The sequence below is a fragment of the Pantherophis guttatus genome, chromosome 16 (assembly GCF_059756535.1).
Source record: "Pantherophis guttatus breed Tessera chromosome 16, ASM5975653v1, whole genome shotgun sequence".
NCBI classification, from domain to species: Eukaryota; Metazoa; Chordata; class Lepidosauria; order Squamata; family Colubridae; genus Pantherophis; species Pantherophis guttatus.
Genome location: NC_142078.1, coordinates 6473378 through 6496112, shown reverse-complemented (window position 1 = coordinate 6496112; position 22735 = coordinate 6473378). Strand labels below are relative to the sequence as shown.

The 22735-nt window shown below is 45.6% G+C and overlaps 1 protein-coding gene across 6 annotated transcripts in view; it reads right to left on the bottom strand.

Annotated features, from left to right (window-relative positions):
- Positions 1-864: 864 nt before the first annotated feature.
- Positions 865-22735, bottom strand: part of SLC25A25 (solute carrier family 25 member 25) — a 56901-nt gene continuing 35030 nt past the window's right edge. For 3 of the 6 annotated variants that reach the window (XM_034438695.3, XM_034438698.3, XM_034438694.3), the window contains exons 2-11: positions 12336-12462; positions 11558-11645; positions 10665-10700; positions 9502-9613; positions 7933-8091; positions 6590-6742; positions 5630-5737; positions 4948-5115; positions 4024-4174; positions 865-3520 (exon numbers count right to left, since the gene is read on the bottom strand). In XM_034438695.3, coding sequence (XP_034294586.1) covers positions 3336-3520; positions 4024-4174; positions 4948-5115; positions 5630-5737; positions 6590-6742; positions 7933-8091; positions 9502-9613; positions 10665-10700; positions 11558-11645; positions 12336-12462 — 1287 coding nt within the window. In that variant the 3' untranslated portion in view covers positions 865-3335. The remainder of the gene's footprint in view (positions 3521-4023; positions 4175-4947; positions 5116-5629; positions 5738-6589; positions 6743-7932; positions 8092-9501; positions 9614-10664; positions 10701-11557; positions 11646-12335; positions 12463-22735) is intronic. The other 3 variants (XM_034438697.3, XM_034438699.3, XM_034438696.3) reach the window with 1 other exon arrangement.

The window sequence follows — 22735 nt, the reverse complement described above, 5'->3', positions numbered from 1 at the left end:
GAAAATCCACAATTGGGGGGGGGGGACAGGAGATTGAAGGTGGGATCCCCCATCTGCAGCCCAATTTATATAAGTCTATGCCATGTGTGTAATCTCTGCCTTGTGTTAGACTTAAAACTTGCCCACTTCACAATTTAGGACCTCTCTGGAACTCTACCATTCAACGCAGATCTTTTAAGAATTGTGTCCTGGGTCACGTTGGGAGAAATCATCTCGAGAGACTTTTAAGAAAATCCGAGAGGGTACAGTGAGGGAATCCTTGCGTGGTCTCATTGGCCAATTAATACCCGTACTAGGAAGTCACCTGTAAGCAGTCACATAGGATCAAAAGAGGAACAGGATCAGAGGTGGGTTTCAGCAGGTTCTGACCAGTTCTGGAGATCCCAGCTGATCAGGAGAGAATGGAGATTTTACAGTAACCTTCCCCTGGAGTGGGGAAGGAATGGAGATTTTACAGTATTCTTCCCCTGGAGTGGGGTGGGAATGGAGATTTTACAGTATCCTTCCCCTGGAGTGGGGTAGGAATGGAGATTTTACAGTATTCTTCCCCTGGAGTGGGGTGGGAATGGAAATTTTACAGTATCCTTCCCCTGGAGTGGGGTGGGAATGGAGATTTTACAGTATCCTTCCCCTGGAGTGCGGTGGGAATGGAGATTTTACAGTATCCTTCCCCTGCCACGCCTACAGAACCGGTAGTAAAAAAAATTTGAATCCCATCACTGAACAGGATGTCATCTGAATTTGCATCACCCCAAAGATTTAAAAATAAACCTCTGCTTTGCATATTTAGATAATCAAGGTAGGTGTCGGAATCAATCACCAAAAGAAAAACAAAAAACAAAACTCGAACAGAAGCCGGAGAAATATTAGCATGATAAACCTTTATTAGCAAACTGTTCCCTACCATCAAAGACTTCTGGATTTTTTTTTCTCTCAAACGTCTGCTCTTCGTAAACCCGGGTTACAGCTCCCGAGGCGGTTACATTTTGCATTGATTTGCATGTTCCAAATACTATCTCCAGGCCACCAATGGTAAGGAAAGAAAGGGCTGCCTAGACAAAACACGACAACTCATCCGAAGAACAAGTGGGGGGAAACGGGGGACGACGACGCAGTCGTGATCACCGATCCGGAGAGAAACGCGAGACGAGCGTGCGGATGGTCCCAACAAAGAACAGAGAAAACACTTGATGACTCCACAACCGCCCATCAGATCAGTCTTTCGGGACACAGGGCAGCGGAGAGCGGATGGACGGAGGACATCAGGGGGGACACCGCTGCTTCGGGAGATCGTAGCTTCTCCTCATGAAGGTTTGGTGAATTTTGGAAGAGGCGCCCTTTCGGTCGGGACATCCGACGGCCTTCCCAGCAGCAGCTTCCCGCCTTCTTCCGTGCGTTAACGAAACTGGCACCTCGTGGTGATGTGTTTGCTTTGTTTTGGGTGGTCCCTGAGATTTCCCTCTAGAGTCCAACCAGCCCTTTGCATTATCGAAGAAGAAAAACATCAACGGAACCCAAACAGGCGCGGTTACGTCGTTCACCAGTCCCAATCCCCGAGGAAGGTTAAGGAGGCAAATCCGAAAGTCTCGTGCAAGTGAAAACAAGATTCTCTCTGCCATCACCATCCCTCCTCCTCCTCCTTTGCTCAACTTCTTCCCTCCTGACTCAGTGCTTCAAACGTAAAACGGGCAGCGCTCGCTCACCGAAAGGGGGGTAAACCGAGCTTTGCCGGCCCCCCTTCGCTGAGGCTGCCTCCTCTTTTTTCTTCCTTTTTCCTTCTTCCTCCGGGGAGGGGGGGATTCCAAGTTTCAACGTGCAAAATAAACATTGTTTTGTTTTTTTAATTCAGAACATAAATACAGAGAACCTCTACAAAAATAACAGGAGACGAAAGGGAACACGAACAAACCAACTCTGTGGCAACGCAAATCTATAAAAAATAAGATGGGCAGGCGTTGTGCTCGCCTTCCAAATAAATACAAAATAAATACGTTTCTAAGCAGTAAAAACAAGAAATGAAATGAGAGAGGCTGGCCTCCAAAAAAGTCAGATAATTTCTTTCCCCCCCCCATCCACCCACCCCCACCTTCCCCAGAAGGGGCTAAGAACCCCTTGGGAAAGTCATAAATACGGCTGCTACAATTCCCCCCCCCCTTTTTTTCCCTTGGGATAAAAACCTCGCAGAGAAAGGAAAGAAAAAAGGCAGCTCAACCTTTTTCCAAATCCCCACAAAAACTTGTCGCTCCATTATCAAGCGAACCCCCCCTTTTTTTGCTCCCTGTAGCAAAAAGCTACTTGTAACACCCACCCACCCAAAAATACAAGGCTGTAACCCACTCTCCTACACCCTAAACCAAAGTGTTGGCATCCGTCTCCGGAGGAACTAAAAGAAAAGACAGAAGAAGCCACGTGGTTCAAGAGTTTCCAAAAAACGATGCTCCTTGTGAGCCAAAAAAAAAGGGGGGGGGGTTTATACAACAGGAAGCAGAGATTTTGTATCCCCCCCCCAAATAATCAGCAGCGAAGACACACCTTGAAAGGGGGCCTTTCAAAATTTAAGTGCATCTCAATTTTTCCAGGCTGGCAAACAAAAAAATTACCGAACTCTCCGCTCTGCCTGGCCAGTTTTTGTGGGGAAGAAGAGAAATAGGAGAGGATAAAAGTAACATTCTTCGTCCCACAAACCTGGTTTTTCTTTTTTGTTTTGTTTTAAATTTAAAAAAAAAAAATTACATTGCAGTGTCAAGGATTGTAATGTAAATCGCTCTCTCGCCCAGCAGATTGTTATGTAAACAGCAAAGATATTTTGGGGTAGGTGGATGGGTGGGGGGGTGGGATATTTTTTTGGCTCTTAAGTCATTTCTAGCTAAGGCAGGTCTTATTTTTGGGAATCGAAGCCGTGGTACGCAGACGTGGACGGCCCCAACAAGAGAAACCCAAGAGGGGATGATGGATCCATCGTCCCGCTCCGAAGCGGCTTGGGAAAAAGTGAGGTGTGGTTGTCCCAAGTCTTCTGCTTCCTTAGAAGCCCACCAAGAAACTTGGGATGGTCTCCTGGCCAAAGGGTAAAGAGAGGGGGGGGAGTGTTTCCTGGTTTGGTCCTTCACCCCCTTCGTGCTTCTGACAGCAACACAAAGATAAAAGCCCCCACCCCACCCCTGTTCCCCTCCCTTCCCCCAGTTCCCCCCCCCCCTTTCTGGGTCTGGGAGTATCACAGCTTGGTTCACACAACTTATTAGTGTCTTCAACCCATTCACAGAATGAAACGGCCATTTCAACCCAAGAGCTGTCGCTCCAAGGTTCGGTTAAAGGAGTCAAAAGAGGCCACTTGGTGGTCATCGCGACTGCACCCCCAGAGTCATCTTCAAGTTCTCGTAGACCACGTAGCTGATGCTGACGGCGGGGATCACCTTCATGAAATTGGGGGCCAGGCCCCTGTAGAGCCCAAAGGCGCCTTCGGTCTTCAGAATGTGTTTGAAGAGGCCCCTCATGGTGACTTCCGGGGCTCCTTCGATCGAAGCTGAAAGAGAAGACAGGAGACGGGCGTTGAAGGGACGGATGAGGGTCAACCGGTCCCAAAAAGAAACCCTCCTTGGTGGTTGTAACCAGGGGTGGGCTTCAAAAAATTTAGCAAGGGGTTCTCTGCTTGGTTGCTGGGTGGGCGTGGCCATGGTGGGCGTGGCCTAGTCAGCCTCCTGCATCACGGGGGGAGGGGGCATTTCCTCAAGCCTCAGGGAGGGCAAAAATGGCCTCCCCAGGCTCCGGAGGCTGGAAATAGGCCCATTTCCGGCCTTCCCGAACTTCCGGTAGGCCAGTTTTTTGCCCTCCCCGAGCTGCCGCGCGCGCCATTTGCCTGCATCCAAAACAAGCCGCAAGGGGCGGGGTGGGCGGGGCCAGCCAGGAGTGTGATTTGGGGGTTCTGTGCAGAATCTTAGCTAGAGGTTCTCCCGAACCCCTGCGAACCCCCAGCAGCCCACCCCCTGTTGTAACTTTCTCCAAGAGATCCTGGGGGTGTTATCTTACCTTGAGCCTGCATTCGGGTCCGTACCAAAGCAAGGGGGTAGCTGGCCAATTGCCCACAAGTGCTTGACATGGTACCACAGGCCAACAGGACGAAGACTCCAGGGTCGGCACTGTTCACTGCGTAACGCTGCAACCAGCTGTTTTTCAATGTCTAGAAGGAAACCATCAACAGACAAGCGTCAATGGAGAGCCAACTCGGTTCAAGAGCCTTGAGCAAATCCATTTGGCACGGGGCTGCTAAGCTTCAGAGAGAAAGCTGGATGTTGTGGCCCGCCAGCGGAGCTGGAGGCAGACTCAGACAGTGAGGAGGTTGGGGAGGAACGTGGGCCAATCCTGGAGTCTGGGGAAGGCTCTGCATCAGAGGCAGAGATGGGGCCAGGGCTGTCTGACAGTTGTCAGCTGCCTTCGGAGTCAGACATCAGTGGGGCAGAAGAGGAGCTGGAGCCTGTTCCCAGTGTGCGCATGCGCAGAGCTATCAAGAGAAGGGAACAGCTAAGGAACAAGGGTCGACTCAGGAGTAAAACCACAGGTGGACAGTGAATGGCCCCTCCTATAGGGAATAAAAGAGGAGCAAAAGGGGAGTGGAGTTTTCAGGAGACAACTAGTTCACTTAATTGGTTCGTGACTCTCCAAGTCTCCTTGCCAAGTTTTGAAGGTATCGGCCTGGCAGCTCTCCAAGCCAGATAAGGCCTGTGACTGTAAATTCATCCTTGAAAGACTTTGCTGGATGTGAATGAGAGGAATTCACAGTAACTTCATAAAAAGGGTTTTTTTGTTGGGACAAGCAGTCTGCTTCATGCTTTTGGGAAGCCTGGGTCAGAACACTGGAGCTGAAGACCGCTAGACCTTCTGCTTGGGGGTTTTGAGGGCCACCAACCACAAGAACCTCCCTTTCTCGCCAGAGAGAGGTACCACATCTCTTACCTCGTAAACAGCCAAGTCAATTCCAGCATACGGGATGATCCCCAACATGTTGGGAATGTAGCCCTTGTAGAAAGCACCTAGTCCTTCTTTGGCAAGGATGTTCTTCGCACAGTCCAGCATCCCTGTGTACTGCCCGGTTTTACGCAGGGCCATCCGGGTTTTCAGAACCTACATCAACAAGAGGAACCAGAAGGGTTGTCAGAAATCTAGGCAGGAGGAGTTGAGGAACAACATCTCTGGGTCGGATGCACAGAAGATTTCACCGCCAAGGAAAAGCAACGGAGCGGTAGAGGTGCACCAATGTCTGCGAAGAAGACGGCCCTTGAGAATGTCAAGGGGGAAGGTTGAATCTCCTCAAACCATCTTCCCCAATCTGGGGCCCGCTCCAGTCTTCTAGTCCCGTTATTCTTCACAGCATGATCAACAATGCTCTTGAAGGCTAGTCCATCTAAGGTCAGGGGTCTCCAAACTTGGCAACTTCAAGACTTGTGGACTTCAATTCCCAGAATTCCTCAGCTGGCTGAGGAATTCTGGGAGTTGAAGTCCACAAGTCTGAAAAGTTGCCGAGTGTGGAGACCTCGGACCAAGATGGCAGCGGATCGGGGTCACCTTCTTGAGATCTTCAATCTCCAACCAAGCTTGAAACAGCGCTCAGAAGAGCAAAGAATAGAAGGCAACTCACCTCCATGGGGTAAATGCTGCTCTGTGCGATGGCTCCAGCCAACGAGCCGGCCACCAGCCTCTCGTGAATCCTCAAGACCTCTTGGTCTGTGCCGATGAAACGTTTGATCTGCCGAGAAAGGTGTCCCATGCTTAGCCTGGAGAAGTCTACATGAGGCCTCGGTGGCGCAGTGGTGCAGTACTACAGGCTACTTCTGCTGACTGCCGGCTGACTGCAATTTGGCAGGCTCAAGGCTGACTCAGCCTTCTGTCCTTCCGAGGTGGGTAAAATGAGAACCCAGATTGTTGGGGGCAAGAGGCTGACTCTGTAAACTGCTTAGAGAAGGCTGGAAAGCCCTGTGAAGCGATATATAAATCTAAGGGCTATTGCTACCTATATCTATCTATCTATCTATCTATCTATCTATCTATCTATCTATCTATCTATCTATCTACTGTGGTGGCACAGCGGTTAGAATGCACTATCGCAGGCAAATTTTGCCGACTGCCAGCAGTTCGATCCTGACCCAGCCTTCCATCCTTCCAAGGTGGGTCAAATAAGGACCCAGATTGTTAGGGGCAACAGGATGACTCTGTAAGCAGCTTAGAGAGGGCTGTAAAGCACTGTGAAGCGGGATATAAATCTAAGTGCTATTGTTATCTTCCTTCCTTCCTTTCCTTCCTTCCTGTCCGTTAGAATGCAGTATTGCAGGCTAACTCTGCCCACTGCCAGGAGTTCGATTCTCACTGCCTTAAGGTTGGCAGCCTTCCATCCTTCCGAGGTGGGTCAAATGAGGACCCAGATTGTTGGGGGCAACAGACGGACTCTGTAAACAGCTTAGAGAGGGCTGTAAAGCACTATGAAGCGGTATATAAGTCTAAGTGCTATTGCTATCAGTCGCTTCCTTCTCCCTCCCTCAACGGCCTCAAAAATGGAAACGCACGAATCACCCTTGATTCTTGGGGGTCCTTGACCCTTTACCTGTTCATAAGCCATGAATTTGATAGCTGATTCTGGGGCGATCTTCAAGACGTTGATGCCGTTGCCACGCCAAAGGGACCTGGTGCCACCTTCTCGAATCATCTGGGAAAACCCTCCGACGATGCACATGTTGTTGCTGCGAGAAGCGTGGACCTGAGAAAGAGACAATTTTGGGTTTGGACGGAGACCTGTTGACATGTTTCCGTCCGTTTCTCACCAACACGCCAAGCTACCGGTTCAATTTCTCTTAACTGGCCCAAGGAGCTAAGGTCCTGGAGTCTGGGGAAGGCTCTGTGTCGGAGGCAGAGAATGTGCCAAGGCCGTTTGACAGTTGTCAGCTGCCTTCATCAGTGAGGGAGAAGAAGAGCTGGAGCCTGTTCCCAGTGTGCACATGCACAGAGTTGCCAGGAGAAGGGAACAGCTAAGGAACAAGGGTCGACTCAGGAGTAAAGCCACAGGTGGACGATGAATGGCCCCTCCCAGAGGGAATAAAAGAGGAGCGAAAGGGGAGTGGAGTTTGCAGGAGACAATTAGTTCAGTCCTGCATTCTTGGCAAGTATTGCGGCGTCTGAAAGATATCGGCTTGGCCACTCTCCAAGCGTGATCAAGGTCTGTAGTTGTGAAATCTCTTGAAAGACTGTTGGCCGGGACTTTGCTGGAGAGGAATTCACTTTAAACTAAATAAAAAGGGGTTTTATCGGGACGAGGGGTCGGCTTCGTGCTTTTGGGAAGCCTAGGTCAGAACAAAAGGTAGAAGAGCTTTGGGCAAAACAAGAAGTCCAAGGAAAACATGGACTTTGGCACAGCAGCTAAATCCACACCGAATTTGATTTTTTTTAAAAAAATGTGTGGATGGACAGCTTGGCCGCTTCCGCGCAAAGTCCAAATTCCTTGTTTTGATACGCAGCAACAACTCTGCTGTCCTTTGATCGCCAACAGGAAAGAGAGTGCCACCAAGTCGCAAATCCTCTCGCGTCCCACCAAGAGCTGTCCTGCCAAGGCCGGACCCATAATGACCGAAAGGTCATTCATCAACGTGGGTGACATGGGTCTAAGCTTGCCAACTCTACAGGGACGCGTGGTACTTTTGGAAGCGAAACATGACAAGAGTGACGTAAGGGCTATTTTTTTTTCTGCAGCAGGCAAATGTCCAAGAACTTCTGGAAGGTGTCACAAGTTTGAACTTTCGTATTGGTTTCCTCTACTTCTGAAGCCGGCGGTGGCTTCCAGATTTTGGCCATTTGACAGGCTGGCTTTGGGACCTCAAGTGTCTGGTCTGCTCCCAACAGGATTGTGTGAAAAAGGTAGGCCGAAGCTCCCACGCCTTGGTGGTCCTTTCCTACCTGCATGAGAACCTTCAGACGGTCCAGGGGGGCCGTACAGGTCCTGGATACAGCGCCGGCGCCTCCTCCTGCCACCAGGTGGCGCCACCACATCCCCGTCTGCCTCTCTTCTATGGTGAATTCATCCGGGACGGTGAGATTCTCCCCCACATCGAAAATCTGAAAGGCAACCCAGCCAAGACCCATCAGCCTCTGCCATCATCACAGACACTCTGAAGATGCTAAAGAGGTCCCTGCCCAACACGGCCAACGTTTCAGTCGGGAAACGAGCACCAGTTTCCTGCTTAAAAAGCTGTTAGCCTCGCAGGCACAATTTACAGGTAGTCCTCAACTTATGACGATTCATTTAGTGGCCATTCGAAGTTACAACTGCATTGAAAAATATGACCCGTGAATGTTTTTCACGCTTACAACCATAGCAGCATATGATCAAAATTCAAATACTTGGAGACCGTCTCATATTTATGACGGTTGCAGCCTCCCGGGGTCACGTGATCCCCTTTTGCGACCGTCTTACAAACATAAAGTCAATGGGGGAAGCCAGATTCACTTAACAACCGTGGGACTCACTTAACCGCAGTAATTCGCTTAACCGCTGTAGTAAGAAAGTCATAAAAGGGGGCAAAATTCACCTAACAGATGTCTCACTCGGCAACAAAAATTTGGGGCTGACCTGTGGTCGTAAGTCGAGGAATACCTGCACTGTTAGGTCGTCTGAATGCGGACAAATTCTGGTACGCGATATGTGAAATTAGGCAAACTTTAACTGCCGACTCTTAATCCACCACCAATCGCAATACGTTATTCTGTCTGCCTTTATTTTTAATTTTTACTATTATTACTATTACTATTATCATCATCATCATCATCATCCTTCACATAGTCAGACTGGGTTTAGCATTTTTGTCTACCTATCGAGTCCTTACCAAGGACCTCGGAAAGGCAAATCTGGATGTTTGACGGTGTTACAGAGATCGTCGCAGGATGGAAGCAGTTCCAAGTAAAGCTGCCTTCGGCAATTGACTGATGGCGAATTTGTCAATGCCAATGATAGTGTTCAAGTGATGCTCCAGTTGTTTGGGGACTGAATCCAAGGCGCCTATGACTATTGGTATTACCCTTGCTCGCCTTTGCATGAGTCATTCTATTTCTATTTGTAGGTCTTTCTTTTTTGTTATCTTCTCCAGGTCTTCCTCATCTATTCTGCTGTCTCCAGGCACTACCACATCCATTATTATTAGCTTTTATTCATTAAACATGAAACTCAAGTCAACTGAACATTTAAAAAATGTATCATAAATACCACTGACTTGTACTAATGGTTGATACAGGCTGCTGCCAGCCAACTACGATGTTCCGTAGTTTTTTGCAGTTCCACTGGTGTTATTGCAGGAAGCTGCAATTTCTTGATGTGTTTTGTAAAATTCTTGGACATGGTACCAAGTGCCCCGATGACAACAATATTATGATGATGATGATGATGATTTCTAATGCTTTTATTTGCCGGTCTGTGAGCGCAATAAAAAATTGGTTCTGGTTCTACTTGCGTATGAGATCTTCCTGTCTTACCGTTGAGTGTTTCCAGTACAGGATAATTTCTGGAATATTCTCCACCGGGTGCAAAAGGTGATAATCCCTCCACTCGTTCCAATCGATCGTCATCGTCCCGTTTCTATCCATGCTGCGGGAATCGGCCGGAAGAGAAAAGGGAAGAGGAAATTAAACCTGGTGTTAATTAAAAACAAAACAAAAGTGAACAGCTTCGTTTAATTAAGACATTCTTGACAGGAGGTTCTGGCAAGGAGGGAGAATAACTGATCTGGTTACATCCAGGTACCGTATTTTTCGGAGTGTAAGACGCACCTTAGTTTTTGGGGAGGAATGTAAGAAAAAAAACTGATTGGCAGGTGGATCGGCCTCCCGGAATGCCCCAATCAGCTCTGTGCCTTGCTTTTTTTTCTGCCTTTGAAGCTTCTGAAACTCTGTTTCAGAAAAAAAACTTTTTTTCCTGCCTCTGAAAGCCTCTGAAAGCCTCCGAAACAGCTTCAGAAAAAAGGGCTTTTTTTCTGAAGCTCTGTTTGGAGGCTTTTTTTCTGAAGCTTCGTTTTTGAGGCTTTTATTCTGAAGGACTATCTGTACTCTGTTCAATCTCCTTTCTTTGGTATTGGTATGTAGATTAACCTCTTCCGATCTGTTGGTTATTGTGTCATTCTCCAGATTTGTTAGCATAGTTTGGTTAGAACCTTTACTGATTCTTCTTTTGTTGCTTGCCATATTATTTTAGATAAAAGCTTTTTTTTCTGAAGCTTCTTTCAGAGGCAGGGCTACAATCAGAGTATAAGACGCACCCAGATTTTCACCCTCTTTTTTGGGGGGAAAAGGTGCGTCTTATACTCCGAAAAATACGGTAGTTATTCTAGATTCCAGATTTGCATCCCACCCCCCGGAAGGGTTAGTTTATGATTTTATGACTTAAAATGATTCATTGCATAAAATACGGTAGTTTTTGTTTTGCTCAAAGCTCTTTCCGCTGAAAAATGAAAGAGCTTTTTGCCAGATGGATTTGATGCTGTTTGGGAAAGCAACCGCTAAACGCTGTCCCTGCCCCTTCGTTGCCAGACCTGCAAGAAACATGCAACCCGCTTCAAACTTCACCAAGGGGGGGGAGGAGGGGATGTTAGGAGATACACAAGGACAAGGGGCCGGGCAGAAATAGACCTCATGGTACTTACTAAGTGACAGGACCCCAGGCGTGCCCTGTCCTTATTCTGACAGACAGACAGGCAGTCAGGCAAGCAAAGGGGAGAAGGCAAAGAGAGACGAGTAAGTGATGGTTAAAAATCGGGTGCCGCCAGCTCGCAAAAAGTATTTTGAGATCCTTATGCACATACAGACGAAAAACATACGTGAAGACAGAGTGCTGCCAACGGACAGATAGATAATAGACAGATAGATGATAGATAAGATAGATAAATGATGGATAGATACTGTGTTTCCCTGAAAATAAGACCCTCTTATTTTTTTGAACCCTGAAATAAGCAGTTGGCCTTATTGCCATGCGCTCAAAAGCCCAATTGGGCTTATTATCAGGGGATGTCTTATTTTGGGGGAAACAGGGTAGGTAGATAGATAGACAGAAAGACAGACAGACAGACAGATAGATAATGAGAGATAGATAAGATTGATTGATTGATTGATTGATGATAATGATAGATAGATAGATAGATAGATAGATAGATAGATAGATAGATAATGATAGATAAAGATAATGATAGATAGATGATAATGATAGATAGATAGATAGATAGATAGATAGATAGATAGGATGAGATAGATAGATAGATAGATAGATAGATAGATAGATAGATAGATAGATAGATAGGATGAGATAGATAGATAGATAGAGGTAGTTAGCTAGTTAGTTAATTAGTGAGTGAGTGAGAGAGAGAGAGAGAGAGAGAGAGAGAGAGAGAGAGAGATATGACAGACAGAGAGACACAGACATGTGGGCAGCTTGTTCCTTGACTCGCTACTACGACAGAAGGATTAAGAGGGGAAAATCAATGGCAAAGTGAAGTGTTTGTGCAGGAGACCTCTTTTGAGATGGGGGGGGAGGGGCAATTACCTCTTGAGGATCTTCTCCGCCTGCTGTTCAGAGATCTTGACACCCAGATCGCGGAGGGACTGCATGATCTCCTGAGCGTCGATACGACCTGCGACATCCAGACGAGAGAGAGAGAAAGAGAGAGAGAGAAAGAGAGAGCAGTGAACCTCAAAGCTACTGGTATTATAAGGTACTATAAGTACCCTGTTATTAAGACCAGCTGCCTGCAATTACTGCAGGTTCGAATCTCGCCAGGCTCAAGGTTGACTCAGCCTTCCATCCTTTCTAAGGTAGGTAAATTGAGGACCTAGTTGTGGGGGGCAATAAGCTGACTTTGTATAAATATACAAAAGGATGAAGGCTATTGCTTAACACACTGTAAGCCACCCTGAGTCTCCGGAGAAGGGCGGCATATAAATCAAATAAAAGAAAAAGAAAAGAAAGAGAAAGAAGGAAGGGAGGGAGGAAGGAAGGAAGGAAGGAAGGAAGGAAGGAAGGAAGGAAGGAAGGAAGGAAGGAAGGAAGGAAGGAAAGGAAGGAAGGAAGGAAGGAAGGAAGGAAGGAAGGAAGGAAGGAAGGAAGAAAGAAAGAAAGAAAGAAAGAAAGAAAGAAAGAAAGAAAGAAAGGAAGGAAGAAAAGCTGACTTTGTATAAATATACAAAAGGATGAAGGCTATTGCTTAGCGCATTGTAAGCTGCCCTGAGTCTCCGGAGAAGGGCGGCATATAAATCAAATTAAAAAAAAAAAGCTCGCGACGCAGAAGGGGCCAGCCGAAAACCAACCAGCCAAGTCTGCTCACCGTCATTCTTTTTGTCCAAGCTCTTGAAGACCAGCCTCAGTTTCTTCTCGTGGTCCTGGAGGTAGTGAACGAATTCTTCGAAGTCCAGCTGGCCATCCAGATCCTTATCTCCAGCTTTTACGATTTTCTGCAGAGGGGGGAGAGAAACAAAAAATGTCAAAAAAATTAAACTCAGTTGGGTTAATAACTGCTATTGTTCAGGGTCAGGGAAGCATAGAGTCCCTTTCCAACAGCTCTGGTTCCTATTTATTAAAAAAAGGCAACAAAAGTGACAAACGCAACTAAACAAACATGACTTTCTTCCCAAGGAATGGGAAAAAAAGGCGAAGGATCACATGCCCGAATTTGGATATTCCAAATTTCTCCAACGTTTTAAAATGCGGATTTCGGAGAGTAGAGGGTTGATTCCTTAATCCTGGAGAAGTTTTTTTTTTTTTTTTAAATTATCCTAAAAGATTGAGAATCTTCTCCCAAATTCCGCTTTTTAAAGAGGTTTTTCATTGGAAAAAAATTCAAGCATCTTTCATAATATGGCCAAGATGTTTAATGAATTCCAGGCTGGGTTTGGGAAAGGAACAGCACAGAATTCGCTCCAGAAGCGTTTCTAAAGTTTCATATTTTTATTTTATTTTTTTTAAAAGTAGAATTTGGGATGCCCGATGCCACAAACAGCCTCAAGAGGAAAGGTAAAAAAGCCAGTTGTCCCCAACGACAGGTGATCCTCGACTTACAACCGTTCGTTTAGTGGCCACTCAAAGTTACAACGGCACTGGAAAAAAAGGGACTTGCGACCGTTTTTCACACTTGCGACCGCGGCAGCATCCCCACGGATGCTGATCACGTGACCAAAATTCGGATGCGTGGCAACTGGTTCACATTTATGACGGTCGCAGTGTCCAGAGTGATCCCGTTTTACAACCTTCCAACAAGCCAAGTCAAGGGAGAAAGCCAGGTTCGCTTAACAATGGTGTGCCTAATTTGACACCTGCGGCGATTCGCTTTAACGAATGGAAGGCAAGGAAAGTCGTCGAACGGGGCGAAAATGTCTTAACAAAGGTCTCGCTTAGCAACCTAAATTCCGGATACAATCGCGGTCGTAAGACGAGGACTGCCTGTAACAAAAACCACATGTTCAGCCACATTTGCACACCCAGACATCCAAAGTGACTTAAATATAAATATAATAACAGAGTTGGAAGGGACCTTGGAGGTCTTCTAGTCCAACCCCCTGCTTAGGCAGGAAACCCTACACCACTTCAGACAAATAGTTATCCAACCTCTTCTTAAAAACTTCCAGTGGTGGAGCATTTACAACTTCTGGAGGCCAGTTGTTCCACTGATTAATTCTTCTAACGGTCAGGAAATTTCTCCTTAGCTCTAAGTTGCTTCTCTCCTTGATGAGTTTCCATCCGTTGCTTCTTGTCCTGCCCTCAGGGGCTTTGGAGAATAGCTGGACTCCCTCTTCTTTGGGGCAGCCCCTGAGATATTGCAACCCTGCTATCATGTCACAAGAAGAGGCACTGGAATTTCGAACTCGAATATGCAGGAAAATTATATTCCGCTTCTGGATCTGAAACTAAATGCCGAAAGTGCTGGTTTCTACGGCTGGTCCATAAAAGTTCTGTAAAGCACCAAGGTCAACCCAACTCTCTCACACTGGCTTTTTAGCCCTCCACTGGAATAGAAATATTTAATAAGGAGAACCGACAGGAAAACTAGCTATTTCTGGGAGAATCTAACTGCCACTAGAAAACCTGCTGGGTAAGCTAAGAAACAACATTAATAAGCGATCGTTAAAGGTTCTAAAACAAGCCCAGACTGGTTTAGACGCCCTGCAGATATATTCTTGTGCAAGAACCTGGGGGAAACTAGAATTCAGGAGCAAAGTGTATCTTTGCAAAAGAGATTAAGAGATGGCAAGGTCACGTTGTTTCATAAATTACACTTTGTCCGGAACATTCCTACCACCAGGAACAAATCATTCCCGCCAAGTCACCAAGACAGGGCAGGAGGGCGAGAAGACGATAATAGAATAACCTAGTTGGAAGGGAGCTTGGAGGTCTTCTAGTCCAACCCCTTGCTCAGGCAGGAAGCCCTATATTATTTTAGACAAATAAATGGCTAATCTCTTCTTGAAAACCTCAAATGATGGCGCATCCCCAACTTCTAGTTCCACTGATGAATTGTTCTCACTGTCAGGAAATTTCTCCTTAGTTCTAAGTTGCTTCTCTCCTTGATGAGTTTCCACCCATTGCTTCTTGTCCTGCCCTCAGGTGCTTTGGAGAATAGCTTGACTCCCTCTTCTTTGTGGCAGCCCCTGAGATATTGGAAGACTGCTATCATGTCTCCCCTGGTCCTTCTTTTCATTAAACTAGACATAACCAATTCCAGCAGCCGTTCTTCATGTGTTATCCTCCAGTCCAGTAGTGGGTTTCAAATTTTTTCTACTACCAGTTCTGTGGGCCTGGCTTAATGGGTGTTGGCATGGCTTGGTGGGTGTGGCTTGGTGGGTGTGGCAGGGGAAGGATACTGTAAGATCTCCATTCGGTCCCCAATCCAGGGGAAGGTTACTGCAAAATCCCCATTTCCTCCCGATCAGCCGGGACTCGGGAGGCAGAGAAGAGATGGGGGTGGGACCCGTCAGAATTTTTACTACCGGTTCTCTGAACTACTGAAAATTTCCACTACCGGTTCTCCAGAACTGGTCAGAACCTGCTGAAAAACCCACCTCTGCTCCAGTCCCCTAATCCTCTTTGTTCTCTGCACTCTTTCTAGAGTCTCCACATCTTTTTTACATCATGGCCACCAAAACTGGATGCAGTACTCCAAGTGTGGCCTTACCAAAAAGCATTATAGAGTGGTACTAACACTTTTTTCTTTTTTTTTTTTTTTTTTATTTGATTTATATGCCACCCTTCTCCGGAGACTCAGGGTGGCTTACAATGCGCTAAGCAATAGCCTTCATCCTTTTGTATATTTATGCAAAGTCAGCTTATTGCCCCCACAAACTGGGTCCTCATTTCACCTACCTTAGAAAGGATGGAAGGCTGAGTCAACCTTGAGCCTTGGCGAGATTCGAACCTGCAGTAATTGCAGGCAGCTGTTCTTAATAACAGGGTGCTTTAGACCACTGTACTACCAAGGCTCACTTCCCGTGTTCTTGATTCTTTTTTTTTTTTAATTTGATTTTTATTATAACATATAGTGGTGATACATTCGGTACATTTTCGGTTCATTGGTGCAATTATATACATATATACATCTACATGCATTATTACTTGTCTTTTATTTGATATTGTTTCTTAAAGCTAGATTTAATTTCAAAACACTTAAAGATAATAGTGCTCAAATCTCTAAGACTAAATATAATACTATTCATATGGATTTTGTTAATTAATTAATATTTCTGACTGTCAGGAAATTTCTCCTTAGTTCTAGGTTGCTTCTCTCCTTGATGAGTTTCCACCCGTTGCTCCTTGTTCTGCCTTCAGGTGCGTCGGAGAATAGCTTGACTCCCTCTTCTTTGGGGCAGCCCCTGAGATATCGGAAGACTGCTATCCTGTCTCCCCTGGTCCTTCTTTTCATCAAACTAGACACTTCCCGTGTTCTTGATTCTATCCCTCTGTTAATGCAGCCAATCTTGGCTTGGCCAACACAGTTGCACCACCTGCTTTGCATAGTCATCGGGAACTAGGTTTAGAGACACGCTTGGTTTTCAATACCGTCCAGGAAGGAAAAGATTTCTTCCTGCGCGGAAAACTCGTGACTTGGAAGGCCTTAGGAATCACCCATCGTACTCAAGCTTTGTCCAACCGTCGCTGACTAAATAAACTGCAACCAGACTGGTAGGTTGAAGCCGAAAACCAAACAAATGATGTGATTGTTACTTCCATGGGTAGCCATGGTGTAAATCTTTTTTTGCTGCAATGAAATAACACGGCTCCACCTTTGGAAGGAACAGCCCTACAGTGTCTCATCTAGGCTAGTTACTCATCCCCACATGGCGCGATGATCTCAGTCATCCATCTTTCTCTTTTTTTTTTTATTGAAAAAGTTTTTCAAATACAAATTCCCCCCCTTTTTTCCCCCCTCCTCCCTAACCCCCCCTCCCCCTCCCCTCCCCCTGTGGCTTCTCCAAAATAAAACCCAAGTTAATAACAGATTATATAATACTTTACCATCCTTTTACTCCACCCCCCATATACTGACCCTTTCTTTCTAACAATATTATTATATCCCCCTTATTCTATACATTTCAAAGCAACATTCAACTGTAAAATTATATAATAAATCCTAATTTAGCAATTTCATCTATTCAGCTCATAATCTATCCATTTCCTCCTCCCCCATGCATATATCTCTTAATTCAAATCTTTTGTGTATATTAATATAGCATAACATCCCTTTTCCAAAACTAAACAATCAGTAAGCTAACCTATCTCCACCCTTCTGACAATATTATTATATCCCCCTTATATGATACATTTCAAAACAACATTCAGCTGTAAAATTATATAATAAATCCTAATTTAGCAATTTCAACTCATAATCTATCCATTTCCTCCTCCCCCATACATATATCTCTTATTGAGTCATCCATCTTTCTCATTAAGCACCTAGGATATCATCACTGAACACTAAAGCAGCTGCCTATAAAATTAAGGATGCAAAGGCGATGCTTGCTGATGTTTGCGGTATCGTGTAAACTTCGGGATTTGGGGGATCTGACTGTGAAACAGCACGAAGCCGCAACGGTCCTTCCTTCCTTCCTCATCCTCTTAAAGAAGCCATGGTTTCCTTCTTGGCTTCCAATTTTGGCTTGTTTGGGAGAAGTTAAGTCAAGGATTTGGGTTTGCACAGGACTCTGAATTGGGAGTGCTTGGCTTGTATGGCGTGTCCCTCTAGAGCAGGGGTCGGCAACCTGCGGCTCCGGAGCCGCCATGTGGCTCTTTCATCCCTCTGCTGCGGCTCCATGTCGCCGGTCGGCTCCACCACTGATAGGGCTTTCGGTTAGGACAGGTAGAGGAAAAAAGGATGCCGCTCTAGGAGGAGACTCTATGGTGGGGGAACCGGACTTCAGGTCGGCTCCAGAATTGGATGGGGGGGGGGGGCTTCCAGTTAGGACCTTTGTGGTTTTAAGGTTGCCAATCCCTGTTCTAGAGCAGGGGTGTCAAAACTCAAGGCTCAGGGGCCGGATCCGGACCGTGGGGTGTTTAGATTTGGCCCACGGGGCTGCCCTGGAAACAGCGACGGACCGGCCCATCGTGCCTCTGCCAGCAAAAACGGAGCTCGGGAGGGTTGCATGCTGCCCTCCCGGGCTCCGTTTTCCCTGGCAGAGGGTTGCAGGAGGCTGTCGCAGCTGGAAACGGAGCTCAGGAGCCTGGTTTTTGCCGGCAGATCACTCGGACCACTGAGTGACATTAAGTTGGCCACCCCGGCATCAAACACAAACCCTGATGCGGCCTTCAATGAAAGCCTTGGTGGTACAGTGGTCTAAAGCACCCTGTTATTAAGACCAGCTGCCTGCAATTACTGCAGGTTCGAATCTCGCCAGGCTCAAGGTTGACTCAGCCTTCCATCCTTTCTAAGGTAGGTAAATTGAGGACCCAGTTTGTGGGGGCAATAAGCTGACTTTGTATAAATATACAAAAAGGATGAAGGCTATTGCTTAACGCATTGTAAGCCGCCCTGAGTCTCCGGAGAAGGGCGGCATATAAATCAAATTAAAAAAAAAAGAAAAGAAAGAAGGAAGGAAGGAAGGAAGGAAGGAAGGAAGGAAGGAAGGAAGGAAGGAAGGAAAGAAAGAAAGAAAGAAAGAAAGAAAGAAAGAAAGAAAGAAAGAAAGAAAGAAAGAAAGAAAGAAAAGCTGACTTTGTATAAATATAGAAAAGTATGAAGGCTATTGCTTAACGCATCGTAAGCCGCCCTAAGTCTCCGGAGAAGGGCGGCATATAAATCAAATTAAAAAAAAAAAGAAAAGAAAGAAGGAAGGAAGGAAGGAAGGAAGGAAGGAAGGAAGGAAAGAAAGAAAGAAAGAAAGAAAGAAAGAAAGAAAGAAAGAAAGAAAGAAAAGCTGACTTTGTATAAATATAGAAAAGTATGAAGGCTATTGCTTAACGCATCGTAAGCCGCCCTAAGTCTCCGGAGAAGGGCGGCATATAAATCAAATTAAAAAAAAAAAAGAAAAGAAAGAAGGAAGGAAGGAAGGAAGGAAGGAAGGAAGGAAGGAAGGAAGGAAGGAAAGAAAGAAAGAAAAAGAAAGAAAGAAAGAAAGAAAGAAAGAAAGAAAGAAAGAAAGAAAGAAAGAAAGAAAAGCTGACTTTGTATAAATATACAAAAGGATGAAGGCTATTGCTTAGCGCATTGTAAGCCGCCCTGAGTCTCTGGAGAAGGGCGGTATATAAATCAAATTTTAAAAAAAATGAAATCGAGTTTGACACCCTTGCTCTAAAGGTTTTAGCTCCGTAATCTCTCCCCGTTTCGTCGGCCAGATGAGGCTTGAGCCAGAGTTCAGCCCATTTCTTAGCAAACCAAACCACGAAGAGCAGCCGAGCAGCCTGTTTCCCCATAAGCCAACATCCTGCAGAAATCATAAACCCTGGCACGGCGGGCTGCACAGGTGCAACCGTTGAAAGAGAGAGCGGAGCCGACAAATAACTCTGATTTTTTTTTTTCCCCGAGAGAGAATTATGACATTAAAAAGTTGACTTGAGCGTGTTATGTCCCTTCCCCGCGCGACGGCTAAAGTTGGACCGTTATATAATGTAATCCCTTTATTTCTGGTCGGTAAGGACATCCAGCCACCCTCTGCAATGACCTTTGGTACGTCCAAGCGGCCAAAACACCAGACAATCATATGATGGTTGTAAAAAGGAAAAGAGAGATAGAGAGAGAAGGGATCATCGCTTGCAGGCTAAAGATAGAAAGAGGAGTGTCAGCAGAACGCAGCCAAGCCAAACTTACTCAGAGTTTACACCCCTGGCAAAGGGCCCCTTTTTGGGAGAGAAAGAAAGCAAGTTAAGAAACGTCTCAGACGGGCCTTAATAAATCAACCCTGGAACCGCTCTAAAATACTACAAAATTCTGCTCCCCAGAAAGGTTGCCGCGGATCGCCAAAAAGGGGGAAGAAGGAACTGGAGAGCAGCTGCCCAACTGGCACGAAGGCTCAAGTTAGGGTGTTTCTAAAATTGCAACACGCAACTCCTGTCGCGCCGGGTGCCAAAATATTTCAGGTCTTCATATTAATCTTCTCGCAGCGAAGAAGCCACAGGTGCGAATCCTGCTCCTTCGCGTACGCGGGCTCCAAACTGGAAAAACCTAAGACCCTTTTCCTGAAATCCATGGAAGTCTTTCCTTGTAAGGTAGTGGCCAAAATTGTGGAAACCTTTTGGGAAAAGCGTATTTTTGAGGTTTGATGGCTGATGACACCACTTTTATTTTGGAGTTTCAAGATAATCCTATTCCACTGCTGGAATGGCCTGGGAATAGCCCAGACTTTCACCCAATTGAAAATTGATGGAGCCGACTAAAGAAACTTGTTAGTCAGAAACGACCCAGCAATAAAACCCAGTTAATAGAAGCCATCATTCCATCTTGGTTTCACACGATAACAGCCGCAGAGCTAAAAGATTTGGTTCACTCCATGGGAAGACATTGGAAGGCCGTCATTTATGCTAAAGGTTACCCAACGAAGTATTCACTGACATGGGGATTTTTTTATTATTATTATTATTTGATTTATATGCCGCCCTTCTCCGGAGACTCAGGGTGGCTTACAGTGCATTAAGCAATAGCCTTCATACTTTCTATATGCCTTCATACTTTCATACAATAGCCGTCATACTTTTCTATATCTCATTTTTTTTTCTGCGGTGGTAATTTTTGTATATCTCAATTTTCCTATGTTCTATGTGTTTCACTTTTCTTCACTTTTCTTCTTTATACTGCAATTGCTATTCTAATAGCAAATAGCAGAGCCTTGGTGGCACAGCAGACTAAAGCACTGTTAAGTAACACCAGCTGCCTGCAATTACTGCAGGTTCAAATCTCACCAGGCTCAAGGTTGACTCAGCCTTCCATCCTTTCGAGGTAGGTAAAATGAGGACCCGGATTGTGGGGGCAATAAGCTGACTTTGTATAAAATAGAACACTGCTTAGGAAGTGGGGGCGAAAGCCCTACTAAGCAGGTATATACAAAAGTATGAAGGCTATTGCTTAACACATTGTAAGCCGCCCTGAGTCTCCGGAATATATATATATTCTCCGGAATATATATATATATATATATATATAGATATAGATATAGATATAGATATAGATATAGATATATAGATATAAATAAATAAATCCTAAAAGTGACTGCATTACATTCTTGATTAAATAATCTTTCCATTGATATATAATTTTATGGAACTCCTCCAAAAAAAAAAAAAAAGTGGTATTATTAGCTAGTTTTAGAAAATACACTTTGCCCAAAAGGTTTCCACAATTTTGGTCACTACTGTAACTAGGACACTGCAAATGCCTTTGGTGGCTAAACCTTTGAGCCTTTTTTTTTTTGAGTTTGGAATAGGAGCTTTTAGCCTGTGGGTATCGTAACAAGAAATTTGGGGGATGAACCATGGGGGAGAGAGGTGCTTAAGCCAGATTGGGCAAGATGTTGTTGGAAGAAACATCCTTCTGGGTTCTGCTCCAAGTGGGGAAACAGACACTGGAAACATGGAGACTGCTTGGAAAGATGGTTTAATGGTGGACAGGATCACATGGCTTGTGTTCCTGAACAGAAAAGGGGGCAGATACAGTAAATCCTCGGGTTTTTATGCTCTCTCTGGCTCTGCATTTCTTGGGGCCCCGAAAGAGTATCCTGATTGGTTGTCAGACTCCCAGGGGGTGGGGGTCTTAGCTAACCTTGCTGGCTGATGGTCACATGTGCTTCCCAGGTCACATGTGGTTTCTGCTGCTATTGTGTAGAGGGCTAATCCTATCTTTGTTGGATCTTTGGCAATTCCTACAATGGCTCTGCCTGAAGGAGGTAGATCTTTGTTATGTAGAGTAGACTGGCCCAGGCCTTAATGGCCCATTGACAAAGGGTGGGGGGCAGGAAGGTGGGAGCTGCTTTGTCTGTAAAATATGCTTCTCCATTTCTCATCCAGGGAAATATAATATTCTGCCTTTTTCGTATTTCCTAAACTATTTCACTCTTCCAGGAAAGGGTGGGTGCTAACTTCCTACAATGTCAATGCAAGGGAACAGCGTGTGTGATAAGGCCACAGCCAATTCTGAAATTACTACGTTGTCATGTGCTCCAGCTGGAACCAGAGTTGGAACTCTAGGTCAATTAATGATTGATATAAAAAAGAGAGAGAGAGAGAGCACCTGTTATCTGGTACAAAGCATGAGGAACTGAACATCAAACCTTACAGAGATGCCTACACACAATCAAAAGTGTTGGTGGTGCCCTGAACATCAAACCCTACAGAGATGCCTACACACAATTAAAGTATTGGTGGTGCCCTGAACATCAAACACTACAGAGATGCCTACACACAGTCAAAAGTGTTGGTGGTGCCCTGAACATCAAACCCTACAGAGATGCCTACTGAGTATTGGTGGTGCCCTGAACATCAAACCCTACAGAGATGCCTACACACAGTCAAAGTGTTGGTGGTGCCCTGAACATCAAACCCTACAGAGACGCCTACACAGAATCAAAGTATTAGTGGTGCCCTAATGAAACACAAAACGCTGACAACCCACAGAGTCCTTTTCAAGGGTGTGCCACAGCTCTGTGTTGGTGGGGAAATTATTAGCGACTGCTGCTATTAGTTCTACAAGTATGAAAGGAAGTCTGAGTTGCTGAACACCTGCTTCCCATCTCCAGTGTCCCAAGTCTGGCATTAGCCCTGGCTGAGACCTTCAGTTGAGGGTCTTCATCCGTTCAACTCACAGTATCGGTGAGCTGCGTGGATCAAGACCTCAGCTGAAGAGGTCTTGATTGTTTTTGAACAAAAGCAAACTCACAAGCTCCGTGGTTTCAGCCTTAAAATAACCTGCCATGCCAAAAAAGGGCTCTCTAGGAATGTGATCCATGGATATGGTTTTCAGGAAAGAAATTCAAGCTAGAGAATTCCCAAGGTCCTTGCTCAACTGATACAGATGAATGCAGGTCTTCTTCTTAGCACGCATTTGCCTAAGCCAGGTTTGGAAATTTTCCCCCAGGGCTGTTTCTGTATCAGCCCATCAGGTTGAAAACTGAAAAGTTAGGGATTATCTTCCCTTGTTTCAAAGAGGCACCACCTTCCATCAACTAAGTTATTTCCTCCACCTCCTCCTTCTTCTTTTCCTCCTCTCTTCTCCTCTTCATTTTCTCTTCCTCTTCCCCTTCTCCTTCTCCTTTTTTC